The 23,242-nt window shown below is 44.2% G+C and overlaps 1 protein-coding gene across 1 annotated transcript in view; it reads right to left on the reverse strand.

Moving 5' to 3' along the window:
- Positions 1–1,514: 1,514 nt before the first annotated feature.
- The window catches only part of ENPP6 (ectonucleotide pyrophosphatase/phosphodiesterase 6), a 34,414-nt gene continuing 12,686 nt past the window's right edge, over positions 1,515–23,242 (reverse strand). Inside the window, exons 3-8 of the mRNA XM_010297850.2 lie at positions 18,189–18,300; positions 13,601–13,742; positions 12,387–12,566; positions 9,935–10,072; positions 5,390–5,513; positions 1,515–4,634 (exon numbers count right to left, since the gene is read on the reverse strand). Coding sequence (XP_010296152.1) covers positions 4,411–4,634; positions 5,390–5,513; positions 9,935–10,072; positions 12,387–12,566; positions 13,601–13,742; positions 18,189–18,300 — 920 coding nt within the window. The 3' untranslated portion in view covers positions 1,515–4,410. The remainder of the gene's footprint in view (positions 4,635–5,389; positions 5,514–9,934; positions 10,073–12,386; positions 12,567–13,600; positions 13,743–18,188; positions 18,301–23,242) is intronic.

Raw genomic sequence — 23,242 nt, forward strand, 5'->3', positions numbered from 1 at the left:
TTCTACTGAGCAATTAGAAGACAAGGAAGGTGGCCATTGCCACAAAATCTCTTAATTCCCCCCTTAGTTGTGAAGTCCTGGTGCTTATGGAGGGCCCTGGCCAGCGTCTGGGCCGATGGGAAAGTGTCTCCGTGATGCTGCAGTCTGTGTGGGCAACGCGGGCTGCATCCCAAGGGATGCTCGTCGGTTGAGCCCTGTCCAGTTGTGCCATTTACACGGCTGCCAAGCTCATTGATGAAAACACTCCAGCTTATTTCGGTAGGAAATTGCCATTTTTGGCACTGAGATTGACTCCTGCGCTGTACCCATGCGGGCAGTCCCTTGGCACCCTCCTTTTCGCGGGACCCATGTTCATGGGATGTGGAGAGAGCATATCTGGGCAGACCTTGGCTGTGCTGCAACTTCAAAGGGGGTCCGGCTGTGAATGTAAGGACATTAGTATGCCACGCTGCTTTCTAGGACTTCTCCCCCATCATCCCCTCCCTGCCCCTGTTGGTGTAAGGGAAACAGGATAATTTCCACTGAGAGCAAAAGCCATAAATCTTGTTGCAGTTCTGCAATTTGATGGTGTCCTCTGAAACAATATGCAGCTGAAAGCCACCCCCTCCTCTTTTGGGGTGGAAGAGCTATAACCACTGAGGATGGGGTCTGGTGGGATTACAAATGCATATACTGAAGGAGCCTGAAACAGCGCGTGTGCAGCGTATGGCCAGGGCTATCCTGGTCAGCGCAAGTGGGTGCGGTACACCCCATCCTTTATTTTCATTCCAGGAAGTTACGGACCATTCTGGTTGCTTGGGTCTACTTAACTGGTGATGACACACCATAATAAGGAAAGGGAAGGAAGAGTGCCCACAGCTTTGCCCACCAATGGTGAGCATAGGGGCAACACCACCAGTGAAGGACAGCATCACGTTGTATGCCATACATCGCTTATGACATAGGCGCTGCCTGGCAGCGATGTTGCCCCTGTTGGTTTCCTCCCCATAGCTCCAAAGCTTGGTGCAGGGCACGGGAAGCTGCCTCCCTCGGACAGTGAGGGGCACACAGCCAGATGACAGCCATCAGTGGGTTTGGAGACTTATTTCTATTAAATCAAGCCTCTTCTGTGAACATCATCGTTGGTTTGTGGAGCTTAAAGCGGGAGTAGGGCCCTTTGTCCTCGAGGCTCTTGGTGTTGGTTTTTGAGGTCTCGTTGCCATTTGCACCACCCCGTGTAGGGTGCAAAGCAGGGTGTACCGTGAGGGCTCCGGAAAGCCCGAACCAACTGAACCCTGGTACCAGTGACAAGGCGCCTGACTTCTGTGCAAGCAGCTGATGTGGGGGTAACAAGGTGGGCTTGGAGAAGTGGGTCTGCAGAGAGCATCCAAGGCTCGCCTCTCAGGAGAGCAAAACGGTTTGTCATGTCTATTTGCTGCTGTGAATTACATGTCCCTGATTGGATGTTTGAAAGGTTAAATATTGAAATACAGCTGGAAAAAAAGGACTGCGTATAGAAGCTACAGTATCTCATCTGATGTATTTAATGTCCCTAATTTACATGCTGACAACTTTTGCATTTCTAAACAATGTTATCATTCATCTTCCTGATGATTAATCAGCACAAGCTTCAAACACTGTTTATCACACTTTGATGCAGCAATCAAACGAGAAAGGCAAGGTGTTACAGGGGTGGCTTTTTTCCCAAAAATCTTACAGGATTTACAAAAAGATGCATATTTTTTTCTAACACCATTCTTAGAATTATTCACTCATTCACAGTCAGTCATTGTATAAAAACATCATTCAGAAACAGGCTTTAAAATACACCCACCTCGGTTGCATAGTATACAGAAAAATAGGTGAGAGTCAAGGCACTGGATTTTTTTAATGAGAATGTGAACTGAGTCAGAAGTACAACTTTTCTGAGGAAGAAAGATGCACTTCTTAAAAAAACCTAAAATAATAATAAAAAAAATCACCTGAAGCTAATGAATTTCTTTTAGGTCTACTGTCAAGTTTCCCTTTTACAGATCAATTATCTTTTGAGGTGTATTGCCATACACATGATGCTTGCACTACAATCAAACAAATCCTACTGCAATTAGAAGATTTACTCCGCAGTATTTGCACGTGGACACTGACAAAAATGAGTTACACAAAGTACTCCCAGGGACTGACGTTGGTTTCGTCTGTCATGGCCCATCCCTGGAACAACTGTGGACCTGATTCGTTATTTCCAATTTCTGCTTGTATAATTGAGAATCAGAATACAGCCTTATACTTTTAAGATCTTTTCTTCTGGAAGAGGAGCTTGGGTTCTGTTCACCATAAGAGTTAAAACAGCAGGCTATGGAGGGATTAGCAGGTATTGACTGTATCTATCATCTTGTTGATTTTCAAACAAAATTTGGTAATTTAGTCATTTGGTTATCTTGTATACTGATTTTTTTTTTTTTTCTTTAAAAATGTGCTCCAGTGAATTCATTGAGCCTGGTCCATTAAAGAGCAACAGGGAACTCTAAACAATAGGTGCTTGTTTTACAGCTACTTGCAAATGCTTCGAAAGCACTAAATTGCCTTTTATACTCAACAGTCTAATAACAAGGACTGATTTCCTCCCTTTTTTTCCCCCCCAATTGATTTGATGGTTCACTTGAGCTTTAAAAACACATTACATAAATCTTTGCAGCTATTACAGAAGTCTTTTGTCAAGTTTAATTTGGTATTTTGTTGGATTTTTTTTCCACAGTGTAATCATTCACCCTTAAACTCACTGTACCACACATACCCAGATCCTGCTTGACTCTGGGTCCACAGGAATAATAAGTCCTAGAGGTTTATTTTGTACGGGGAGGGACCTAAATCCTTCCAAAGGCAGTTTGTCATGGAAAGCTCCTGGTTCAGAGGTATATCAGAAAAAAACATTGAGCACTCCCGGAGGCATTGCCGAAGGTCACAGCCGGAAGAGGAAAGGACACTTTGCAGGATCGGACCCTTACAGCCCTGTTTCAGACAAGCTTATTTCACAGTAGAAATGTAATAATGTAAAAAGAACACCTCTCTAGTGACCCACCATGGCATCCCTCCCTCCCTCCCTCCCAGTGTGTAAAACCAAGGACCGTGACAATGAGATGATTTAACAATTAAGTGAAATTAATCTTCTGAGCTAACAGACAGTGGTGGTGGCGGCTTTCCTGCCAGCCCTGCGTTGAACATCACCCCAAGGTGGATCCGTGGCTGTGCTGGAGTGAACGAGTAGGGTCAAAATCAGGTTTTTTTCAGGGATTTAATATATCTGCCATGTTGATGTTTTCAGGATTACATCATCCATTTGACTTAACTTTCAGAGGCATTACCTCTGACAACTGCTCCATCCTCTCCTGCTATTTAATTTTACAGTTACAGCTTGATTTGGGCTTGATAACCCATGGTGGAAATATTAGCTAGGATTAACTGAGAGGGTGGGAAATCCATCAGTGTAGACCTCTCTCCCTGCTGCAGAATAAAGGAGGATGCGCTGCTCACCGGGCAGAGGTGTAGAGGGCCAGAGCTGGTAGAAAAGCGGTTAAGTGTTGAAAACCTTCAGAAACGCACGTGGGTACAAAAACCCCAAACCTGAGCAGATGCTATTAACTCCACCAGGAAAAGCAGAGGGGCTGTTAAATGCCGGGCTTCCTCATTCTCCTTTCTCCTGACCCCTGCGTGTCCAGATGCTGTTTCACTTTCCTCCTGTTTTTGAAGTGGAGGATTTCTATCGCTCTCCCCTTTCCCAGCCCTCCCTCCCGCTGTGGTCCTTGAGGAAAGCCTGACCCTAGAGGCGTGCGGGGCCAGGGCTTGCTTTGGGGGGAAATGAAGAAGGAAAGGCTGAGAGAAGGAGATGCTCTCACTGCTCTCCTGCCGATCCACCTCTCGGCATGACGATCGCTCAGCAAAGCGCTTGGCTCTTTGAAGAACAGGTCAGTAGAGATGGGGCTTGGCTGGCACTGTAAGGAGAAGGTGGGGCTCTGCTGGTGATGGAGGTGGAGTGAATCAGAACGAACCCAGTTAAATGCACAGAGATCTATCTCCATGCCTGAGCCTCCCGGTTAAAGATGCTGGGCTAAGATGCGTTTGATGCTCCGAGATCTCCATGTGTACCCACCAGAAAATTTTGCAGATAGGCAGCTGGGATTCTGCTCTCATTGCCAGTGCTGTAAATCTAAAGTAGCAACACCAACTTTCTGGGCTGTGTTTAGAGCAGCACAAAACCTGGCTTCACGTTATAACCGCTGTAAAAGCAGGGCGGGTCAGACTCACGCCTGGTGGAGCACGATGGAGGAGTGGGGGACAGCAGTCTATTAATGAAGCTATTATTTGATGAAGAACTTAAAAAAAAAAAAAAAGAGAAGGATGGAGTTGCTGGTGACACTGACCGACATTGTTTGGGGCTCACAGTAAGGAGATCTGCTGGGCAAACAGGGAGAGCAGAGCTAGCGCCAGGGCACAGCTGCCGCGCAGGGGGAGCGGTGCCAAGGGGGCCGTGTTTCGGAGCATGCACTCCACCCTGGACCAGGAGCCATTGTTGGGCAGCGGCTGTATTCCTGCCAGGCTGCACATGATGTTGTAAACATCCACGGATCTGATGGGAGGCGCTCGGAAGTTGGATCGGAAATCTGCAGGGAAAACAGGCAAAGAGAGGAGTTGGCGTCGTACGGCTTGGGGCTCAGCTCCTGAAACACAGGGTGCTGTGGGGCAACATAGCTCAGCAAAAACACTTTACGTGTTTTAATTCATTGCTTTTACTTGTAGTCCATTTTTTGTCTAAAAACTAAAAAAGAAAAATTAATTAAATTATTAAGTGCAGGAGCTACTTTACTGTGTGTGCTTGGTAGACTTAATAGCCTGAAATAATTGTATTGCACATTCTGCTTTGCTTTCGCTCCTGCCTGCAGCCGCAGCCTGGTGCTCAGCAGTGTTTTCCGCTGAGGAAGTGGAAATGAGGGGTTTCGTGTCTGCCCAGCAGCCAGGTGGGCGAGCTATGCTGCCCTTCTAAAGAAAGTGCTCTGCGCTAGGGAGTCTGAATCCACCAGCAAATGGAGAATTCATGTGTTTCAAATAGAATTAAAAATTTAGGCCAGTCTTGGAAAATAGGGCAAAGTGGTAGAGGTACTGTGCTGGGACACTGGAGAGGGGCTCACCAAATCCCTTCATGTCTCTCTGCCCTGTTTCTCCAGCTATAAAACAGATAATAGAGCTAGAAACCTTTCCAGCATCCAGCCATAGTGAGGAAATCCTGCCATCTATTTGTAATTTTGGGGCGCCGCAGAGTGCCGCATCAGGCTCCTGACATGCCAGGGCTGCAGGGATGCTGCGGCAGGGCCCCTGGGGCTGCGGGGGGAGCGGGACACCGGGCATGGTGGCATTGTACCTGGCCCGTACGCGACAAAGAAGGCTCTCATGTCCATGAGCTCGTTGTCGTAGCCGTGCCAGCCGTTCTGCCAGGCCTCCTTCCTCCTCGTCCCGTTCTCCCAGAAGGGCAGCTTGTCCCTGCTCTGGGTGACAACACAGAGTGTGGTTAGTGCCTGCCTGCCGAGCCGTGTGGTGTGCCGCGCTGTGTCTCCGTGTGCTGTACCACCCCATCGGGCCCCTGCGCCATGCCGTCAGCTGCAGAGGGGCTCATCACTGGGGGGGGGAGTGGGGGGTGTGACCCCCAGCTTTGCCGTCTCAGCAAGTGGCCATCGCCAGGCTGAGAAGGGAGGACAACTTTCTGCCTCTCACTCTTCTAAATTTCTGCTGTGAGCACCAAGTATCCCAGCCGTATGTGACAGGTGTTAGCAAGGTGGTGTCCCTCCCGCTGCACACCAGCACCTCCGCTCTCCCACCCGGTGCCACGCACTCCTGTGGGTTTGATGGGGTGGTGTTCTGCCCAACATGCCATTGGCACCTTAGAAAAAGAAGCCATTTTTGCTCCATTTGACTAGTCAGCCTAAACAATACAAATATCACATTTACTATATACTTTCTAATTATTAGAAATGTGCACTTTGCACATCTGGCAGTGTGCGCTTGCAGCCCAGAAAGCCAACAGTGGCCTGGGCTGCATCAAAAGAAGCATGACCAGCAGGTCGAGGGAGGTGATTCTGCCCCTCTACTCAGCATTCCTGAGACCCCACCTGCAGTACTGTGTCCACCTCTGAGGTCCCCAGTACAAGACAGACATGGAGCTGTTGGAGAGAGTCCAGAGGAGGGCCACAAAGATGCTCAGAGGGCTGAGGGAGTTGGGATTGTTCAGCCTGGAGAAGAGAAGGCTCTGGGGAGACCTTATAGCAGCCTTCCAGTACCCGAAGGGGCCTACAGGAAAGATGGGGAGGGACTGTTTATCAGGGAGTGTAGTGACAGGACAAGGGGTAACGGGTTTAAACCAAAAGAAGGTAGATTTAGATTAGATGTTAGGAAGAAATTCTTTACTGTGAGGGTGGTGAGGCACTGGCACAGGTTGCCCAGAGAGGTTGTGGAGGCCCCATCCCTGGAAGTGTTCAAGGCCAGGTTGGCTGGGGCTTTGGTCAACCTGGTCTAGTGGAGGGTGTTCCTGCCCATGGCAGGGGGGCTGGAACTAGATGGTCTTTGAGGTCCCTTCCAACCTAAACCATTCTATGATTCTATGATTCTATTATAATTTCTTCTCCCTGCTTTAGTATTAAAGCAATGAGGTTCCTTCCAGGGAATGCAGGCTCAGACCTAAGACGGTCCACTTCTCCCTGGCATAGACCACGCTCAGTTTTCTCTCCTTGCTCAATGTCCATACTTTAATAATTTGTCATCATAGTTCTTGATTTTCCTTGCCTATATTGCACTTAAGTCATTCTTCTAAATTCCTTCCTTACTTTCTCCTGCTCCATATTAAGAGCTCTTACCAGACTATCTACAACAGTGCCATATCCTGGCCCACTCAGGACCAGGGGCTTCTCAAAATGCTGGACCAACCCTTTCCATGAGTTTCTCTTGTCCCATGCTCCCTAGGGATGGCAGCAGACGTGACGCTCCAGATATCCCCAAAACTATGGCAGAAACTTTACTTAGATGAAGAACATCAGCTGACAGTTCGTTAGACCCCTGGCATTAATTTCTCTGATGGTTACAGAGGAGGAGCTACAGTTCCCTAAAGTGGCAAGGTCTGGGCTTCACTCCCAGTTACAGGAGCACAGAAGATGCCCTGACAGCGTCTCCCACACTCCCACCCCAGACAAGTGGTGCTGCAATCCCTGCAGGTGGTGAAGCAGATTGACTGAGGATCCCTTTCTGTTTACAAACATTTATTTTGCCTGGTTTTGTTTTCCTCCTCTGCCCACGAAGAAGACTGACTGTGTACAGGAGCAGTGAGGACGGCAATGATTATGGCTATGAGGTGTAGCTCTTCCGACTGCTTTCCAGGGGAACCCCCCAGAGTATCATCTCTTGTGTTTCTTCCTATCTAATAGTCAGCAGATGCACCAGATAATTAAACAATTTTAGCTGACAAATTAAATCTCTTTCCTTGTCCCCATCTATTTCACTGACAGCACTCAGAGCAAGCCAAGGAGCAAACAGACTCCTTCCCCTCTTCCTACCACAGCACCTCCTTACGCTCAGACTCGGGAACGAGTTGTCAACGGGCTGCTCACCATTAGACAACCCATACAGTGCTTGTTAGCATCCGCTCCAGACAAGCCAAGTCACAGCTAATTTGCAGCGTTTCCTCGGCACTATGATGACACTGCTGAAGCTAAACGTCTCCGCGGTCCTGTCAGATGTCGTGGACTCGGCTGCTTCCCCAGCAGTGCTGAACACAAGAGGTAGACACTAGGAGATACTTATTTGCAGCTAGAGGTGCCATCGAAGGCACAGCCATTTCCATTATTTTTGCTGCTAGCTGGCTCAGAAAACCTATTACTTTCTTTCACAACTAGCATGTTAATTTTTCATGCTCAGCCTAAGCTTGGGCTAGCACTGCTGCTCAAAGATGACCAAAGCGGGCATGGCTGGGATTCCTGATGATGGACTGTTCCCTGCAGCTGCATGGTTAGGAGCAGCACAGCAACTGTTCCCTAAAACTTGGGAAAGTACACAAAGTACGCTGGGACGGGTACAGGGTGAGCACCCAGCACTGAGGGCTAATGCCATTGCTGCACGCAGGAGAGCAGCTGGGGGAAATTCTGCTGAAAGGATGGGGACCACTCACGCATGTGGAGGCAACAAGAGAGTATGAGCAGACCAGCTTTGATACAGCTGGAGGTGCATGAAATCTCTCCTCATCCTGCTTTAACTGAAATTTTGTTCCTAAGCTCCTTGCTGGGAAAAAAACCCCAACTTTTCAGATACATTCCCTTTGTCTCTCCAGAGAAAAAAAAAATATTTCCAAAAAACCTCTTTTTTCAAACAGCTTATAGCTATCCACTAGCCGACAGAGAGTTAAAACACCCCGTGAGCACGACAGGGAAGAGCTGAACATCCTTTCTTCGGTGGTTTGGGCAGGAAGTATAATAGAAGGCTCAATTATTGCTTTAAAAATATGACAGGAAACTTTCATTTTCACATCCCATTCACAGATAATGAAAATGTACGAAGGAGAAGGAAAATCTGACAGCATTAATGAGAGGACATTCTTGAAAATCAGAAACAATGGGAAGGAATGGGCAGAGAGACAGAAATAATTACCATAGCAGCAGTGTTTGCTGCACTGTTATTAAGGTTTGTCAGAGTTTCAATGATTTTTTTAAACTGCTCTTTTTTTTTTAAGAATATGTAAAAATGTTCTGTGTTGAACTTCTGCACAAAAGAGTTTAGTTGTAATTTTTTAAAAATCATTTCAGCAAAAATGTTTCAGATTCCTACTTTACGAGTCTGAATCTTAACTCAGGCTGAATTATTATTTTTTTTAACCAGCAACTTGGTGCTCATCCATCTGTACTCAAAAGCAATTGGGTTTTTTTTAACAATGCATTTCTATTCAACTGTAGAAATGATTTTCCTAAAGTCAGGTTGGCTAATGAGAAATGTGGCAGCATGGACCGTCTTCAGCAAAGCCTCGTATCTGCAAAGGTCATGAAAGAAGATATTCGGCTGAGTTACAATAATCTCTGAGGTAATGTCATCTAATGACGGTGCTGGAACACTATAAAAAACCAGGACTCCTTGATTGTGTCACCAAATTACTGACTTAATATATGGCCTTGGGCAAATCACTTAGTAGCGCTCCTCCTCAATTTACCCACTTAGAAGACATGTGAGGTGCCTCAGCCTCTAAGCTGTGGTGGGGTGCAGTTAATATCTGTAATGTGGAGATGCTCCAATGTAACAATACAAGTACAAAGAAAACCCCACCAAAACCCAACAATTTTATAGTAACGAAATAAGTTGGTATGAAAAATATCTTTGTGTGCAAGTCTAATCGATTCTCTGCTTAACAAGCTCTCAGATTTGCTGTGTGTGCACTGGGTATCTCTGAGGACTAAATCCCCAGTTTGACTCTTTTGAGACCAGAGGGCTTGGGAGAAACGGGGCATTTTTAGGACAGAATATGGTGGGTAGGAAGCCAGGTAGAAGGAAAAGTGCCACAAGGTACTGCTGAACGGATGGGTAGTAAGGTCTTGAAATGGAAGCGCTCCTCTTGTGTCTGAGATGAAAGTAGATGGGCAGGGGGGAAGAGGAGTAAAGCCACCGATCTGGAATGGGAAATGCAAAAACTCCTCCTGCTTTATGACGATGCAGAAAAAAGAACCGTCTTGACTAACTTTGTCTACCTTCAACATAGCTGCCATGCCTTTAGGCTCTTTTAAGCACAGAGCAATATTTGACGTTAGCATTGTAGTTAGCCCAGGTAAATAATATAATACTTTAAGTCAATGCCCAGCACAGAACTGTACATTTTTCTTATTGTTTACATATATTGCACCTTTTCACATTCACGTCTAAGTATTTTGTATCTATACTTTACCTCTACTATGAACCATCCTTTCTCAGCCACGAGAGTTAGAGGAGCTACAAATTTTCCTTTTTTGTAGAAAAACCTGTCTGGAATATCCTGTATGTTATAAACGTGCATGTGTTCCACAGCTTTCAATTTTTGATATATCTGCGAAGAAAATAAATGTTAGGACACCATGTGGCTACAAAGAGCATGTGCACACCTATGGGTACCTGGAAACACCTGAATTTGTCAAACGGTTAATCCCCTTTAATGGCTAACCATCAGCACATTCAAACTGGGACTTTGCCGGTCCAAAGATGACAACTGTGCAAAACCTGCTTCTATGGTTTAGAAGATTTGAAAACTTGATCATAAACACAGAGAAATGCATAAATTAATGTATTATATATACCTACAATACATGCATTCTCAAATGTGGGCATGTGAGTATATCAAAATACAGAGATAGACCAGCAAAAAACAAATCATCACAGGAGACAGTAAGCTCTTAAGTGATGAAGGATTCTCAAAGGCATCATGTGGACGGGGTACAGATGTGGAAAAGGGATATCACCTTTGGCCTCTGCCACTAGTTCCCTCTTTGTGCTCTTGAATGAACAATTAATGTCACCTCACCTGTGTTTCTTACACCTAACCAGTCATTCCCTATCAAAGGGATTGATAGTGCTTAGTTATCTGCTTCATAAGGATGTTGTGAGATTAATCAGCCAATGCCTGCAGCTCTGAAGCTGCACAATGCCATACAAGTGGTTTATTAATATTAATCATACTGTCTGGAATATAAATCACACAAATGTGGTTAAAACCCAAATTATTCAGAAAAATATTTTAAATGCCTTAAGAAGATGTTCATATGCCATAGAGAAGGCGGTTATTTGTGTCCCCAGAGCTTATATCACTCTTGCTTAGATAAAAATAATTGTCAGGAATAAATAGCATAGAATGCAGCAAGAATGAAAGGTTCTTCACTAGCCTTTTAGCAAAGTCCCCCATGCATGTGTCACGTATATACTTGCACAAGAGCTTTGCATCGATATGCAGTCACCGTAAGGAGGGCACCAGGGTGTGATGGCTAGAGTCATCCCAACCCTCTCACCATGACCAGGACCAGAGAGTGGTCCTGGTGTTTCACCAGTACTCCTGGAGCTTCAAAAATGGGACAACTCATACACGTGATACCACTACATTATGATACAATCTAATTCCTAAACATGGCTCTTCAAAGTGAATTAAGAATAGAGGAATCTGGTTATTGGGAAACAGAAAATCAAACTTTATTTCGCTTAAAAAAGCAGCACTTCAGTAAGAAGTCTTAAAAAGAAATGAAGGAAGAAACCAAAACCATGGTGCGAGGCATTGTATTTTATTCTCTTTAGGGATATTAGGCTGTTTAAAGAGAGAAGCACATGCTTAAGAGCTTTGTCGGATGAAACCCCATGTCTATGTGAAGTCACAAGTTATACTTGCCCTTGTTTGTGGGGATCTCTGAGTTAACGCTGAGGAGAGCATAGATAAACGCTGTGATCCCCTGCGGGAACTTTGAGTGATAGGCTTGTGCATGCCGCTAAGACAGCTTTCAGTTCTGGCACTCATTTGAAATATTCATAATATCATAGCTATACAATTCCTGGAGAGCCTGTTTGGGCGCAAAAATTAGCAAACACTCTCTTCAAAAAAATTGCACAAGCTACAATATAGTGGAACTGGCTAAAATATAATATAGAAGATAAAATTATTCTCCTGGAGCATGGACTGCCGATTTTGTACATCCACTCATCTATATTCTGAGGACAGCAATAATGACTTCTCAAGCACTGGTTTCTGGTTAAACTATAATGTACCGGACTATTAGTTACAGATGCTGCATTTTCATTCTTTTCAAGTGGTTTTCTTTTTTTTTTTTTCCTGTATTGTTTTAATTTGTCACTCAAAATCCTGCAGTTCTAGCCTTGGGCTTTTATGGTTGATTCAATCCAATATGCTTATTCATCAAAATTTTTCAAAGGAGAATATTGTAAGAATTTTTTTTTTTGTACTTCTGGTCTAATGGGAATTTACTGCAATATGAATGTCTGACTTCCTCCAGATCATTTGAAAATCCCAGCCAGAGTGTCAATAAATTGACTAATATATATATAAAATCCTAAAAATGGATTTTGAGCTAAAATCTTTTAGTTATTTATCAGAACTACATAGTGATGGGGTTTGAAAGCACACGTCTGTGTCAAGTAACTGTGAAAGACCATGCTTTTTAATTTCCCTGGTGTGACTTTCCTTCAGAAACCAGCATCACAACAGTGTCACAGGATCCAGATCTGACTCCTGGTAAGAGCCTGAGGCTGATTTTTACACACTTCTCTGAGAGCAGAATTTGGATGTTATGAGCAAAGAAAAGACACAATTGTCATAAAAAACACAGAAACACAGAACCAAATAAATACGAATAATCTGTACTTACCTCCGCATGCTTCTCTGGAGCTGGCCAGAGGCTCACAACAGGACCTCGGTCCTTCATTTGTATGGTATCACTCATATTGATATAGTTTTTCAGCTCAATCACTTTGTCTGCCCAAGAGATGTCTGTCATCCCATGATCGGAGAAGAGGAGCACGTTGATGTCATGCTGAAGACCCTTGCTCTGTGAAGCGAGTGCACGACAGCTGTTACAGCCGGGAAAGTGTTACGCACCATCTGTGCCCACTGGCAAAGTTTAAAACCCATTAGACCCCCACTGATCTAGCAGAGGTTGGCCAGAAGGAGCATGGCCACAAATGCCCTGCGGCGTGCTTTGCCACCGCCTGTAATGGTGGATGTCCGCTTGCTGCCCTGGAAGAGTCTAAGAGGTTAGCACCAAAGAGAGATTTGCCAAAATAAATCCACCCCCCCCAACTAAGTAACCAGAGGCTTAATAACATTCCAGGCCCACAAACCAGTTGTCCCAGTTGGTCTTAGACAGGATTTTTATCCCACTGTTCATCATCTGTAGGCCAAAATGGCTGGGGAAGAGCAACTTTGACATGGTACCACCTGTGGTAGGGGTGTTACCCTCTTCTCCTCCCAAACACAATCACTTAGCATTAGAGCTTTTATAATTTAGTGAAACTGGAAATACATTTTCCTCTTCTCACCGAAACGCCTGAAAATCTCTAACACGCATTTATCATTGTCAGAAATATTCACAAAATTGACATTTACCCAGAAACTTGGTATCCTCCTTTTCTCACTGCAAAATCATCTAGATGATAAAGTTTTTTAAAGCAAAGTTTAAAGTACAGAGGTCTGGGTCATGTCATAAAAAACATTATAAAGGTTAATTGTCTGATTCCACAAACTTTAGGAAGTAAGCGCTTTTGATTCATTTGCCTACTATGAAGCCCAGCTGGCAACAGTATTTATAAACAGAGCAACACACATATTGCTTTATGGCTTCCTGAGGCTATCGGTATAATAATCCACTAGGGCAATTACAATGCCATCGACAAAAATAAAAATCAAAGGAATGGTGCCTTAACTTCCACATGATCTTGGTAGCCTCCATTTCGCAGGAAATAAAAGTTTACAGCCAACACATCCAATTAACAGGCATTAAATAGGTTCTCGGCAGTGCCTATTTAGTGTTTTAAAAGCCTTTTCTGAACACACTCGGGAGCTGGGTTTTTGGATACCACTCACCTTGATAAGCGCGATCATGTTGGTCAAGGCTTTGTCCACCTCCTTCAAAGCATTCTTCCGCTGCTGGGATGAAGGGCCGTAGTGGTGGCCTTCCACGTCAATGCGCTCGTAGTACACCGCGGCCATTTCGGCACTGCCATTGCTGGAGGTGGAAGGAGGGGAAGGACTGAGAGGTTGATGCACATGGGGACCACGCGGGCACCTTCCCCTCCTGGCTGCTGGCGTTACTGCCCTAACCAGCATGTAGAGCCACAAAACCCCAGAGGAACATTTTTCTGCTTACAGCCTGAGCTTTCCTACCCGCTGTTGCGCGGCTGGGCTTGTTATTCCTGCCCAGAGTCGCCTGGGTTTGCTTGAGACTCCCATCAGAGATGCCAGGTAGAGACTGCCATGTGCAAACACAGGCTGGTCTGGCAGCCCTCTACTACTCTTCGAATTAGCAAGGAGGCTCTTCCTTTAATGACAAAGACAGACCCAGAAGAAACACTGATTTCTGTGCTGAATGCCCTTATTAAAAGTATTGTGGGAATTCCCACCAGTTAAATGTGCTTTAATTAAAGTTTGGCATTTCTGGCTTTCTCCTGTGTGAGGTCTTCCAAACCACCAAGGTCAACTCAGGACGTGCTCTTCCATGACCTTGCAAAATCCCGAACGGGATGAATTGCGGTGAGATTTTAGATGGGGTTTTTATTCAGGAATATGACCAAAGGAAAACTAAGGTAATCTCAGAGTTGCACAAGTCTAGCTGATCACACGTTTCTGCACTGAATGCCCTCAGCCTAATTAGTGGGGATTGCGCATACATCAGTGCTTAATTAGGTTTTCATGACCACTTTACGGTTCACTGTAAAGCTCCCTGAGAGCAATGGTGTGGATAAAATCGCAAATCTATGCTCATGAAGTTCAAACCCAGTCTTTTTCTACTGTACTTAATATATGACAGGGTGTGCCATCCATAATACATGCCCTTGTCCAGATCAAGATCCCACAGAAAGGCTTTGTGTGATGTCCTGACAAGTCTAGCTTCTTGGATCAAAGACACCTGAGAAGTCTGGTGTAACGAGTGAGACAGAAGAGAAAAAATCAGAGGTGAGGGACTGACTGACTGAAGGTCTGTCATTTGCATTTATAAATTTGCTGAAGGCCTCACAGGAGCAGTCCTGTAGGAAGCGGAAGGTCTCTGCCGTGGTGGGAATTTCTCCACCACTGGCTCTGCAGAACAGTGTTCTTTCTCACTCTCCATGATTTTAAAATCATTCAAAAGAAGCAGCCCTTCCCACTCCTCCCCATTTCAATTTAAGTGTTACTTTCTATCTGTATTACACATAAATTAATCTCTAAAATTTAACCCTGTAATTTCTATATTGCATACACACTCGTTGAACTTATTGACGCAGTTTTTCTTCTGCTACAGTGCCTGTATTAATTAGCTTCTTAGACTGCTCTGTGTCTTCTCACCTGTAACTAAATGATCGTTTTGATCATGACAGAAGCTAAGAAAGAGATTTATTGTGTAAAACAAGTGCTCTTACTTAAGCTGTGGTGAGATTTCTCAGTGAGGCTCAGTGCTGTAAGGATGAACGTTGAACTTTGCGCATGCCTTCAATGGGACAAGCTCCAGTTATGCAGCATGCTTAGGAGTTTGCAGGATTGGGTACAGCATATACAGAGCTCATAAGATTGAGTTTGACTTTGTTTCCATTTTTTGCCTGTTTTCCTAAGAAAACCAGGCATCTCTGATCAAGCACAGGAGAAGTAATCTGTCTTTCTAACTGTGTGTTCTCCCACCACTAGTAACTTTCAAAAGAAATGGCTAAGGAAAGCTTGATGAAGGAAAGCTTGCTGAAGAAAGTTGGACGGCATTGACAGCAATACCAAAAAGGGATTTATATTTTATAAACACACTTTGCAAGCACTGCGCAAACTACATGACACCTGTTCAGGAAAGTAGGCAGATTACACCAGCCCTTACCTTATAGTTGTGAAAAAGACATAAGGGACATTTTAGTTTTACCTGCCAAAACCAGGTACTTGACTTAGTTTTGAATACTTTTGGTCTCAAAGCACCTGGTTGAAAAGAATGGAGCATGTTCCTGAAGGATGGTTCCCTTTGGTTGCAAGAGGAGCTCAGCGGCTCCCTGATGAGTTAGGTACTCCTACCCTTGCAGAGGGTGGTGATAAAACTCCCTTCAACCCTGGTGAAATTAAGATGAGACAAGAAGTTTAACCCCTGGGCCACCGTGCCGTGATAAAGGGCTTTCTCTCTCTCTTCTGAAGTCTGGAACCCTGGAAGGTTTGCTAATGGCGGGAGTGTAAAAGTGCAGTTCATTAACCACCAGTTCCTGCCATTAGGGTGGCTGAGCAAGGCACTGCTCCAGGCGACAGACTGCCCTTGCCACAGGCTGTTTTCCCCATAAAGCTATCGCCAGCCTCAGCCTAATGGGCTTTGTCAATTAGTTGGGGTGTGGAAAGGAAACACGCTGGATTTGCCAGCATTTGAGCAGCATCAAGAGCCAGAAGCTCTTGCAAAAGATGCAGATAGCAATAAAACACGCTCAAGACTCTTCAACCTAGATGTGCTAAATCCTGCTGAATGAATACACCTACAATAAAGGCATTTCAGAGGTTTTACTTCTTACGGGCTGGCCTAGCAGCACTGAAAATATTTTGCTGAATTTTAAAGGACTGAACAAAGAGGACAAATGAAGGGAAAAATAACTGAGAGAAAGGATAAGGAAAACTTACCTGTTCTTTTCTCTGTTCATTCTCTACCCTCCTTTCTTACTGTAAGTCCCTGCAGTATTTACACCCACATTTGATGATTAATTTTATCGGCAATCATTCGTTTTTCCTCTTTCCTGCCTTGCTGCAGACAGGGCACTTAGTGTAAAGGAAAGGAACCCAGGCAGAAATTCAAGAGGGGATGGTGTGTAAATGGACACCAGAGCCAGGACCTCCCGCAGCTCCAGCACGATCTGTAGGATTTGGGCTGCTCAGCAGGCTGTAGCTGGTGTTTACGGCAGACATCATGGTGGCAAGGTTTGCTGTTTTCTTGAAATCACCAGCTTTCACCTCTTGCGAGCTGGCCCACCAACACTTTTGTGTCCCTGCCCTTCTTTTTCACGGAAGGCAGCAGCGAGCAGCCTGGTGACTCAGGGTGAATTAGCTATTGGCATCTTTTCAGTGGGCTCCAGCTACCCAAAAGGGCAGCTCAAAGGGCTGGAGCTTTTAACATTTCATGCCTTGTTTTTAATCATATTCACAATTACAAAGATGCGACCCATCCCGAGCAGCCTTGTGCACCTTACATCATAGAAACTGGACAGCGAGCTTCAAGCTTATCCAGACCGATCCCCAAATAATGCTTGACCCAAAATCTTTCCATAGTAATTCTGTGTTTCCACCAGAAGTCTGAGCTGGTGTCTATACTCAGTTTTCCATTCTCTTCTTTATTCACTGAATAAAAGTGTTGCAGAAGCTACAGAAAGCCTATGGCACATATGAACTCCTCATGCAGATAACTTTCTTAAAATACAAGCTAAATCATTTCAGGATTAAATGTCTCACACGTTTGGAGACAGCTTCTCTCTCTCTCTAAGCCCTGTGCTGTGAACGACACTGTGATTTGGGAGCATCTGTGCAGCAGGACCCAGTGTGCAAGTGGGAGCAGCATCTCCAGCAGCTTTCTCATCGTTTTGGAGCCTTCATTTCAAAGACGAGCAACACTCAGCATTTGAACATGAAACTCTTCAGATTCAAATTGCTACGGCAGTTTGCAAGTAGCAAATTAGAAGTGCATCCTAGGACTGGATAATTATGGAACAAACAAGGTTTTAAAAGAGGAAGCTCAGTTATAGCTACGGTAAGACATTGGCTCCGCACGTGGCGGCGCAATCTTCTCTGATTTTACAAGATACATGGAATTGTCCCTAACATTTGGATGAGACATGGTGGAACTAGAAAGCTGGGGGGGTGGAGCACACAGTTTTCCTAGGAGCTGGTTGAGAGATATATTCCCATCATTCCCATCAGTTGGACTAGATCATCATTGTAGATCCCTTCCAAATGAACTATTCTGTTCTGTTCTGTTCTAGTCTATACCCATATTTGCACAAAATGAATGCCTGCTCCAGAATCATTGTGCCTGAGATGTTCTAAAATGCAGAAGGAGCCAGAACATTGGTCTTGTAAATAAATGACCAGAGCTGAATTTCAGAATTTCCAAATTCCCTGGAGCTCTCTCTAAATCCAAGCATTTCAAAGTCTGCTCTTGCAGGTCAGTGAACAGATACGCAGACTGATCTTGAAGCTGTTTGAAACAGCAAATTAAAAATAGGAAGTCTGGATGTCTCCTCTGTGTTGAAACCTACACATGAAAAGACGAGCACATTTTTTCCCTCTGATCTTGATGTAAGGGCTTATTTCTGTAATGGTGATGTTTCTATGACAGTACTATAAAGCAGTCTCGGCCCCCGTCTTCCCACCTGGTAGCCAATCCTGAAAATCTCCATACAGCAAGGCTGGTAATAAAGCCAAATACTCATGCTTGAGAGAGGAAACCCCACACCGCAGAATTCTAGTGACGTACCGCAAAGATTCGAGAGCATCGCTGATGGCATCCGCAAAGTTTTTGTCTGTTGGGACGCTGAAGTACTCACGGCAATAACTTGGTCTGACTCCAAGGATTTCGACCTCGCAACCTACGAGCGAAAAATGTGGTAACCTTTGCTGTTTCACCTTGACCACAGACCCCACACTGTGGGGTCCAACTTCAGGTTTGTAAATTCCCTGTGACATTACTTACCTTACACCCTCCTTGCAGGAAACCTTGTGGTTGGGAAGGGAAAAGGGGAGAGAGGTTGGTTTGATGAGTGCTTGTAGCAAACCGTATGTTGGATCCTTTTATTTCCCTCTCTAAAAGGCAGGTCTCCGAGCGACCTTCCCACAATAAAACTCTTCGATTCCCTCATGGCAGACCATTTCCACCTAAATCGCTAGCTTGCTTTCATTTTAACTACTGCGGCCACATAGCCTCATTTCCAGGCTTCCAACGTAATAGGTTTAGATATTGTTCCCTGAAAGTTCAGCAAATACTTTCCAGTTAGACATGCTGTATCTCACATCGTAATATCCTCTATAAACTGTATTTTATGATGTGATATTGGCACTCCACTGTTAAATCTGTTTCCCAGGAGGTCTTATTAAAACAGTATAAACCAATTAACTCTCTTGGTAACTTGCAGCCTTCCTTGCAAAATACAGTCTGTTTTGTGGCCCAGAAATTTATGGCAACAAATCCTACAGGAGAACATGGCCCTGAACACACAAAAACATGTTTTTGTGCGATTTTTTGCCCTTTCACTCTCCAGTTACTGTGCTGCTGAATAACATTAATATTTAAAAGAACTGTGCTTTCAGAAACATCGGATTCATGCAAATTATCTTTTGAGAGCCCCACAGTCCTCCCATCACAGTTATGCATTTTCTGGTGCATTCCTAGGGCACAAGAGCAAGAAAAGAAAAAAGAAAAAAAAAAAAAAAAAAAGAGATCTTTTGCAAAATGGCCTCTGCCTACAGCAATACAGTCAGGTCAAAAAGGCAACTCCAAGCCATAGCCTGAATTTGCCTACATTTGGGTCACTTTCTGCTTCTCCTTTGGGGTGAAAGGAATAGGCATTAAAGACTGTCATAAGTTGACTTGTTGCTTGGAGGGGAAGAAGGTTGTGCAGGAGGTGTAAGTACAGGGAGGGCACTAGAGCAAGCAGAGCTGCTTTCAGAGATGATTTACAGTGGTTTGCTTACTGGGACATTTGGTAAAGAGAATTTGTCAGTGGCTGGCATCTCAGCCCGCGTGAGCTCACATCGCTGAGGTGCAATACTGGGGCACGGGGAAAAGCACACCGCTTGCAGGTTAAGCTGGCTAAGAGACTTCTGATTGTGACTTCTCAGGAGTACCATGAAAAGTTAGAAAAACTTAAATATTTAAGCTTAGGAAATTTTAAAAAATCTTCACCAATTTGCAGAAAGCCAGATAAACTGGATGGAGGTTACCCTTTCCAAAAGTTAAAGAGTCCTAGCACACATGACAGATTCAGTCTCTTCACCCAATGGCCCATGGTAGTGGCTCCCAGGTCTCCACATTCTTTGTGTGTTTCAAGGGACACCTTCTATTATGATTAATTGCTTGAAAGAATCAATTATTTGCAATAATAAACAGAACGTATATTTAACTAATTTACTTTTATGTGAGAACATATTTAAATCATTTCAAACCTCCATCTAATATTAGGGGTTTTTTTAAATTGTTTGAGTGTGTGATGGTGTTCACTTCTCATTCTTCCCCTGTTGCCTCAAACTGATATGACTTAATCCTCCCCTCTCTGTGTGGAGCTACTGCAGTGTTTCTCTGCCCACCATGAAAGTAATCTGAAGCATCGATGAACAGACTGGAGATTACTTGACAAGAACTGACTCCATACCATCCCACAGTAAAACTTCTGTACATCCGTATCCAGCACCTTCCAGAAATTATGTTGTCTCCCAGCTGCTACCTAACCAAATCATCAAAAAAAAGGTATTCCATGAATGACCTGAAGTCATCTCCAGGAAGCAGGAGCCCTTGCCCCTGCCCTGAGGGCCTGCAGATGCAGAACATCTTTTGTAAAATGTTCTGGGTGCTACTAGCAGCAAAACATGGGTTTTCAGCTGCCTCAGATGCCAGAAGTAATGCAGTAATCCTCTCTGGGCTTTGCTAGTATTTCAGGACTGAACTGGAACTTCAGAGTAAATGTCTCCTCTGACACTTGAGTCTGGGAAAAGATTGGCTCCAAAGCCAGGCAAGAAGTTAAGGACGCGTTTGGAAATGTGTTGGAAATGCCTAGTGTTTGAGTTTGGGTGGATGACTGCTCATAGCCAATGACTAATATGATGATTTAGCCTCTTCTTACCTCTTCAGATACTGACATCAGATTATAATTTTCTCAGATATCGTTCCTTAGAATTACTCATGAGATAATTTTAACTGGAAGCATTAGCCTCTTGGGGATCTGGGATATTTTAGTTGCTGAGATATCTTTGCTATTTCTAGATTGTCAAGTGATCAGCATGACATAAAGGACTACAAAGGCAGCAACAATTAGAAGTAATTTTGGCCACTAAATACTGGTCTTCAAGTGTGCAGTTCACTGGCAGTAACATTGAAAATTCAGGCTGCTTAGATACCAAGAGCTTCCTTTTTTTTTTTTTTTTTTTTTCTCCCCTCCGTGATGAACAGAACTTAAAATTGGATTTTTGATGTTAAGGCTTGTTACAATTCCAAAATACTAGCCACAAAGACCCTTTAATAATTAAATTTCATTTTGGTAGAGGCCAGGACAGCTGGTAAATTTTCTCATTTAAATATTATGGGAAAAGAAATTTAAAAGTATTTAGAGCCAGACAAAGGGAATGTTTAGTTTTTCTTGGTTAAACTACAAATAGATAAGCCATATTTGCTATGATGTAATGTTAGATACCTCTCTGCACAGTTCTGTATGACGCTAAACCTTTATTTAAAAAGCCAAACTTCTGGAGCAAGAATAAGGACTTCTTTCACAGTGATATATAAGCTCCTCTTTATCTATCTGACATGGAGACTTGAACCCCTGCCAGCTTTAAATTGCATTTCTAAACATTGATTTAACAGTTAGACACTTCGTGTCATAACAGAAGGTTTTGAAAACTTTCCAGACTAGCTCCATGGTCTGGTAAATGTTGTGTTTAAAAGGTGAAAGGTTGGGTTTAGAGTCTTTTTTTTTTTCCCTTTCTGTCATTTCAGTGTTGAGAAAAGATGTCACTGCACTTCAGCTGAAGCAGTTTCATAAGCTGCTGAAAAATGAAGTAACTTGAGAGTCTGGGGTGACATCACCCACCGGGCTGAGCGTGAGGAGCGCTATAAAACTTTGACTCTGGTGGTACCGCCGGGACGCTCTCGCACTCCTCTGGGGCTTCTCCATCCACTGGAGCAGCAGTGCTTCAGGCAGGCAACCTGGGCGTGAGGCTGCACCTTTCACCCCACGTTGTGTTTTACTTGGCAAACTGTCAGAGGATGCACGGCTTTTTCCCCATGAATGCCTTGAAGAGAAGAAACTGCCTAATAAACACCGTGAAAAAAGCAGAAGAATGACCCTACATGCCAAGCGCTCACATTTTGGCGCAAGCGGCGGTTAGGACTCCCGGCACAGTGGTGTTTCGGCTCCTCCACTCCCAGAGACAGGAGAGCCCAGATGAATTCTGCCCACAAGTTGTCTTTGCTGTGTCTATGTTGGGCTCACAGATAAAGCTGTGACGGACATCCCTCCTGCTCTGTGTCCCTGTTTGCTGGGGTCTGGATTTTCATCCTTTAAGCACTGATTACGCATGAGAGAGGAATATCGGGAAGAATACGAAGTGGTAGATTTTAGGTTCAGACTTTACAAAGCTTGGAACTGACTCTGAGGAGGAAATGGCAGTGGTGTAAGTTAACCCTGGGAGTCAGCTCGCTGGCATTAGCAACGTGTTTCTGCTACGTTTGATCCCTCTTGTTTGTCTTCACTGCTGGCTAGAGAGAAAATAGCATCTTCCAGAACAAAGTGTGATTAATTTGGCTGTACATTGCAGTTCCTATTAACAGTTTCCCAAAGTTTTCCTGTTTGGATTTTTATCAGATTTGCAAGATTCATTACTAAGCAGCAGTATATCCCCAGACTGGAAAGTTTCACTAATAGCAGTTCATAGTGCAAATGTCTGTGGGACCTTCACCCACCTTGGTTATTAAACCCTTATTTTTTCTTTCATTTTGTTTGGCATCGCTCCCCAGTCAAATGCCTTTTAAAGAATTAAATCTTTAAAATAATAAATCTAGAAGTAAGGATTACATCCTTACTATGGAACTAGAAAACAGTTCCAAAAAACGATATGGGAAAAAATAAATAAATAAATAAATACTACTGCATCTGGAGTGACTTCTATTTACTCCATTTACACCTGGAGCCCTACTGCAGCCCAACTGCCCTGTGTTTTAGTTCAACAGTTCCACGTTGGACCCTGCTTCCTGCCCTGTGCCTGACCCTGTATGGCACACGTGTCTGTTGCGGCCACGAACACGCTTAAAAATAACCGTGTGCTCAAGCGTTTGCTGAACTGAGGTACTGATGACTTAGCCAAAGGTTGTCTGTCACAGGTGAATAATTAATGATTAATGACAGAGAGATGTATGTGTCACAATCCACAGCTAAAATAGCAGATCCACGCAAAAATTCCCACTGGCATCAATAGGGCACAAATTCTCCCTGCGTGTCATAGGGGAGTCAATGCATGCACTTGGCAGCATAAGCACTGGGAAAAGGGAGGCTCTGCTGTTCCTACCAATTTTCCACTGGAAATAGTAGATAGATAAGTGTGAAGGGTATACATATGTATACAGGGATACATAAGTATACAACTCATATGTCTTCTCCCTGGGAGACCCTGCTCAAAGGGCACCATGAAGGAGCCAGGTAAAATCCAAAGGCATTTAATGGAACGTGATATCATTCGTTTGGATTTCAGTAGCTCTCTGTAGATTGTTACATCTATTCAGTGCATAATTACATCTATTCAGTGCAGTTACATTAATAGTTAAAA

The sequence above is a fragment of the Balearica regulorum genome, chromosome 4 (genome assembly GCF_011004875.1).
Source record: "Balearica regulorum gibbericeps isolate bBalReg1 chromosome 4, bBalReg1.pri, whole genome shotgun sequence".
NCBI classification, from domain to species: Eukaryota; Metazoa; Chordata; class Aves; order Gruiformes; family Gruidae; genus Balearica; species Balearica regulorum.